The sequence below is a fragment of the Lontra canadensis genome, unplaced genomic scaffold (genome assembly GCF_010015895.1).
Source record: "Lontra canadensis isolate GAN:19392208 unplaced genomic scaffold, GSC_riverotter_1.0 scaffold1, whole genome shotgun sequence".
Classification (NCBI taxonomy): Eukaryota; Metazoa; Chordata; class Mammalia; order Carnivora; family Mustelidae; genus Lontra; species Lontra canadensis.
Window position 1 is genome coordinate 32977773 of NW_022630995.1, and position 6093 is coordinate 32983865.

At 54.9% G+C, this 6093-nt stretch overlaps 1 protein-coding gene across 1 annotated transcript in view; it reads left to right on the forward strand.

Annotated features, from left to right (window-relative positions):
* Window positions 1-3492: 3492 nt before the first annotated feature.
* The window catches only part of PHOX2B (paired like homeobox 2B), a 6845-nt gene continuing 4244 nt past the window's right edge, over window positions 3493-6093 (forward strand). Inside the window, exons 1-3 of the mRNA XM_032837406.1 lie at window positions 3493-3733; window positions 4585-4772; window positions 5770-6089. Coding sequence (XP_032693297.1) covers window positions 3493-3733; window positions 4585-4772; window positions 5770-6089 — 749 coding nt within the window. The remainder of the gene's footprint in view (window positions 3734-4584; window positions 4773-5769; window positions 6090-6093) is intronic.

Sequence of the window (6093 nt, forward strand, 5' to 3'; positions counted from 1 at the left end):
GCAAGCCTTTCATCTTCGAATCAGAAGCAGGACCCCGGGCCACAAAAGATCCACAGAGGGGACGACGGGCCAGGGACGGTGGGGGTGGGGTGGGGTGGGAAGAGGGACGGTGACACTGAACAAAATAAACCTACAAGGCCTACAAAGGGGAAAATGAAGTCAAGCGCATTTGCTCATCCGACCGTGCGGTACGGGCGCTGAAAGGTCCCCCGGTACAAAGAGAAGGAGGCGCACAGCACCCCGACCCAGCGAGGCCAGGCGGCAGGGGGCGCCTGGAGAGAGGCCAGGCCGACCGGGGCCACGGGGAGAGGGCTGGGGCGGCTGGGCGGGGGAGAAGGGGAGGGAGGCGGGTGGGAGCCGCCGCGGGCAGGGCGGGGAGAAACCCAGCCCCCGGGGCCGCGGGGAGCGCGAGGCAGTGCCCAGCTCCGGCCTCGGCCCGGCCAGCCCCTCACATCCCACCGCGCCCCGTCACCCCCCAGCTGCCTCGCACCTCCCTTGCTCAGGAGCCTTGGGCAGTCCTCGCCCCGCTCCCCTGGCTTCTCCCGGTGTCACCCTCAGAAGCCTCCAGATCCAGCTCAGCAGAGCAGCACACAGCACCCCCTACGCCAAGCTCCTGCGCACAGGGACTGCCCTCCTGCACCGACTAAATCCCAAAGTTCTACATCGTCGCTCTAGAGCCACCGCCCTCAGGAGCTGTAGGCAGAAGCCTTGCTCCTCCGAGCTCCCCTCACAGTCCGGGTCCGCGGCCGCCTCCGCCCCAAGGGCTAGAGGGGCCTCTGGGGACCATCTGCAAATTGGGATGCAAGGTGTAATTGGCCTGCACTGGGTGGGGGTGGGGGGCGTAGGTTGGGGGGGGGGTGCGGCCAGAGAGGTGTAAGCCTGGTTATTGGCTAGCCAAGGGCCTGGAAGCCAAAACGGGTCCCTCCCAGACAGTGTCACTCTTCCGCAGAGGAACGCGGGGAGATTCCGCGTGAGCAGGAGGAGCCGGCTAGGCTAGCCGAGTGCACCCCGGGCCAGTGCTCCCCGCATCCACACCCTCTGAATGCGGGCCTGGGGCAGCGGGGTCGCGTCGGGAAGACCAAGAGGCACCGACCCCCCCCCCCACACACACAAAAGTTCGAGGAATTCTAGAAACCTGGACAATCGCAGTCCTAAGCTTGACGACCTATTCCCCACCTCCCTTAAAGGGTGGGAGGTGTAAATAAGAGTGGGGAAATTCCATGTGTAGCCACGGAAGGGGCACAGCCACCTCCCGGTCTAAATGCAGATTCATAGTCATGAGAACGGGATAAATAAAGACAAATCCCCACTGTAAGAACACTTGGATTCCCATCCGTCTTTGCTGGCCTTTGGGCTTAGGGGACTGAAGACAGATGTTTGCATCTCTTTTCTCCTCTTGTCTGGTGACCATAAAGAAAAACCATTTAGAGCATCGCAATTTGTTTCTCGCCGCAGTACAACCTTGTACACATTTATTTTCATTTCACCCCCGTGCACAAAAAAGTGCGCACTGGTCACCAAGGGCCCTTCTTTATCAAATACGCATTGTACCACATACAACTGCAATAAAACTATCAGCCCTCCCCATAAAACTATCACCAGGCTGCTCGGCGGGTCCCCGCTGCCTGTACTGCAGACATTAGGTCTTGCCATCGTTCAGGGGATGGCCGTCACCTGAAATCAACCTGAAACTCACCCAGCAGAGAAGCACAAGGCTTGGGGGGGGGGGCTGCTGTCCCTGTTTAATCCATTAGGGCGTCCGCTGCAGTTCAGAGCGCAATAAAATACGGTGGCAGTGGAGAGCGGGCGCCCATCCACTCCCCAGCACTAGCATCGAATTAAACCACTTAGTTTGGCAAACACTGAACGCCTAAATGCCCCTATAAAGACTTTATGAGTTTGTTACTTTAATTACTGACTTGTTACAGAGCACATAAAGGGGGTAATGAATGCAATAAAACTAATTATCTACACATTTAATTCATATAAAATATCTAGGGTTTGTTTACACCACCCGGCGATTCAACTAAGCATTCCTCCTCTTGTCCACCGAGAGGAAGGGTTTAATGAAATAGTTTTCCTTATTCTGCTAGAGCCTAACGAACCAAATGAAAATTACCCTCCGCTTAAATCATGGGGCCACCGAGGTCCACAAATCACTGTTCACTTCTTTGTCTGTACCTTCCAGCCAGCACCCAAGAGCCTGAGGAGTTGGAGAAGGAAAGAGCTCGACCTGGAGCCTGGGCATTTTGAGAGCAAAGATTTCGCTCGCTGCAGTCAACAAACCTAAAGGGCAAGCCGTCGGCCATCCTCTTTGCGAAGCCCTGGGTCTTTGGCGGACTGGGGGGCACCTGAAAAAGTATAGGTGATAAAAGAGGAGAGTGCCCGAGAGGGATGGAAGAGGAGACACATTTGGGGAGACTTCATGCCCGCTTGCCAGTCATGGCGTAATTAAAATCAACAACCGCACAGACCCTCCGAAGCAACAGAATGCAAACCTTGAGCAAATGCAGAAAGACACAGAGTGGACTGCAAAGAAGCCCTCGGCAGAGACAATCCAGATGTGTCACATTCAAGAGCTTTACTCAGATGTGCCTTTATTTTTTAAACAGCTGTGTAAGCGGAGTCTCTAGAAAAACATGTTAAGCTGCGACAAGAAATGCAATTTATAAGATGCTCTTTTTTTTTTAACCCCCTCTACCAGGTGTATTTTAAAGAAATCCTCTTATCCTTCACATAAACCCCCTTGGCCCACTTACTCTATGTTACGGGGTGCCTGAGTCTTGCCAATGTCCCAGTCCTTTATAACATTTCATGCACTTCGGGGGGTAGGCTTGTTGTTAAATTGAGCGTGTAACGCTCTTACAAAACAGGTTTTCTATGACATCAAGGTTTCTTCTCCCTAACCGAAGCGGGGGGAAAAAAAGAGGACGAAGAAGAGGGAAAACACACACACTATCTCAATTTATGCCCAAGGTATATGATCAGTTAAAAAGGCTTAAAAGCTCGGGGAAATTGGATCAGGGAGAATCGTCACCCAACTTTCATTATTTCCAAGTAGTGTGATTGAATTAAAGGGCAGGGAGCTGGTTAGAAGGGAGGATCAGGGGCTCGGTGCGTAATGGTGTGGTATTAAATTCTAATTAGAGATGCAGGAATCAATGATAGGGAGGTTGGACAGCTCAGTTCCCCAGTGCCAGCCCAATAGACGGATGAGTTATTGTCATGTAAAAAGCGCCAGCAATAAGACCAACCGCTTTGCTATTGTCCAAGTGGAAAGAGCCAAGTTTATTATGAGGACTATATGCTCTAGAGACCTCAGACAAGGCATCTCATAGGAGGCTTTTTCATAAAACTAGGCTCTGCTGGTAGTAAGGAGGCCAGTTTGGAGGCAGGCGTTGAGCTGTGCACATCTCCCCACTCCAGCCACCTTCTCCATACCCATCTTTTATTCCATTTTTCCACTTGGCTGAGCCATCCAGAGCCTTTTCAATGTATAAAATGGAATATTCTTACCTCAATTCCTCTGCCTACGAGTCCTGTATGGCTGGGATGGACACCTCGAGCCTGGCTTCAGCCTATGCTGACTTCAGTTCCTGCAGCCAGGCCAGTGGCTTCCAGTATAACCCGATAAGGACCACTTTTGGGGCCACGTCCGGCTGCCCGTCCCTCACGCCGGGATCCTGCAGCCTCGGCACCCTCAGGGACCACCAGAGCAGTCCGTACGCCGCAGGTAAGGACCGCCAGCTTTCTCAGCGGAGGAAGCCGCCTTTCCGCTCGTATATAGGAAGCCTTGATTGCATTTGAAAATGGAAATGTGTTTAGTATTTACCAAACGAAATTTGCTTACACAAATGAAAGAATTTATCACGTTAGAAGCGATTGCAGGGAGGGGTAATTCACTTACAGGGTTACACTATCCTAGTCACACCCGAACCGCCAACAAAATTATCTTAAGCTGCCAAAATGATAGGCATAATTTATTTACTTTGCGATGAGACGTAAAGCTTAGAAAATAATTAAATAACAAAGAGTAAAGCTCATTACTGGCAGTGTCTCTCTCTTTTTTTAAGAACCGACAGCGGCTCACACCTTTTGGGCTGGTCATTTTTATGATTATTTCTTTAATTTATTATTATTTTTTTTTTGCAGCACTTTCCCCCAACTTTTGGGCAGGGTCAACTTCTGAGAACTGAAAAGTTTCAACAGTGGGAGTGTTGGGTAACTTCTTCCCCGGTTCCCTGATGCTCCGACTGATGTTTTTGGACTTTTTTCCTCTTTCGCTTTTCCTCACCAAAGCATTATCCCGCGTCCCGGCCCTCGGCCGTCCCCAGTGAGCTCTTCCAACCCACCCAAAGGCGCTTGTGCCAAGAGGGACCCCGCCAAAGCCCGCAGTTCGCCGGTTTCGGTATTCAACTAATTCGCTCGGTTTTTCTCGGCAGTGACTGTCAGCCAGTCCCCCGCGCCGGCGTCGGTGGCCGCTCTAGTGCTACCTGACCTTGGAGTCCCCACATTCCGGCTCCGCGGCACTCTCGCGCTGCAGACAGTTTTGCTCACACTCCGTCCCCTCTGTCGTCCCCCCAGTTCCTTACAAGCTCTTCACCGACCACGGCGGCCTCAACGAGAAGCGCAAGCAGCGGCGCATCCGCACCACTTTCACTAGTGCGCAGCTCAAGGAGCTGGAGAGGGTCTTCGCAGAGACGCACTACCCTGACATCTACACCCGGGAGGAGCTGGCCCTGAAGATCGACCTCACCGAAGCGCGAGTCCAGGTACGCGCGCCCACAAACCGACCCTGCTTCGCCGCCCCGCGCCGGGTACGGTACGGTGGCGGGGACCGGGCGGTGCTCCCGAAGGTTCGGAATACCCGGGCTTTTCAAAGACAAGGGCCTGGGATCCAGGGCGGAACAGAGGCCAAGTTCGGAGGGACTGTGTGCGCGAGGAAGGGTTAGGGTGCGCGCTCTCGTTTATCTGTGCACAGCTGCAAAGCTTTTCCCACCCCGTGTAGTCCTGCAGAGACTTTCGGGGTCTTGGGACGTGAACGAGCAAGGCTTTTGCAGGACAGGAAGTGCCTTGTGGGAGGAGTGCAGACTTTGCCCCCGTATTAGACTTGGGGTTTTTTGTTTTTGTTTTTCTGCCTCCTCGCTCAAGTTCTTTTAACTTGAAACCATGGAGTAGAGGTGCATTTTCCCGGTAACTATGGCTTGGATCACATTGGCAAAGGGGCTGTGACTCCATGAAGGTCACGAACCGCGGCTAACTCTAACCTTTTAGGGAAACAGGTGCACTCACGAGCTGGCCAAAGCGCCTCTCCAGGTGAGCCCCATTATACGGTATATCAGGCCCAAAGGCCAGGACGGGCGGCGAGCATCAAACCGGGGACCCCCCTCCTCCTTCTACCAACTAGCGTTTAACCTTAGACCTGCGGCGTGGGGGGATTTGGCGACTGTGGGGTGGTTCCAGAAACAGACTGAGCAAAGGCCCGCCAGAATAAAGGCTTCCGTTTTAGGGCCTTTTAGCCTGTCCTGCAAACAATCATTTCCCCGGAATGCTCAGGTGACCCTAAGAAAGTTTCTCCGAAGACGCAAGGGCGACAAGGGAGGGGGCAGACTTGGTGGCAGGGTGTACCGCCGCGCTTGGACTTTAAAACAAGCCGAAATGGAACGTGGGCCGTCCTAATCCGCGCTTTGCTCCCCCCTTTCCTTCTTCCTTTCCCTGCTTCACCTCCTCTCCTCTCCTCTCCTCTCCTCTCCTCTCCTCTCCCGCCAGGTGTGGTTCCAGAACCGCCGCGCCAAGTTCCGCAAGCAGGAGCGCGCGGCAGCGGCCGCCGCGGCCGCGGCCAAGAACGGCTCTTCGGGGAAGAAGTCCGACTCGTCCCGGGACGACGAGAGCAAAGAGGCCAAGAGCACCGACCCGGACAGCACGGGGGGCCCCGGCCCCAACCCCAACCCCACTCCCAGCTGCGGGGCGAGCGGCGGCGGCGGCGGCGGGCCCAGCCCGGCAGGAGCCCCGGGGGCGGCGGGGCCCGGGGGCCCGGGAGGCGAACCCGGCAAGGGCGGCGCGGCGGCGGCGGCGGCCGCCGCCGCGCCGCCC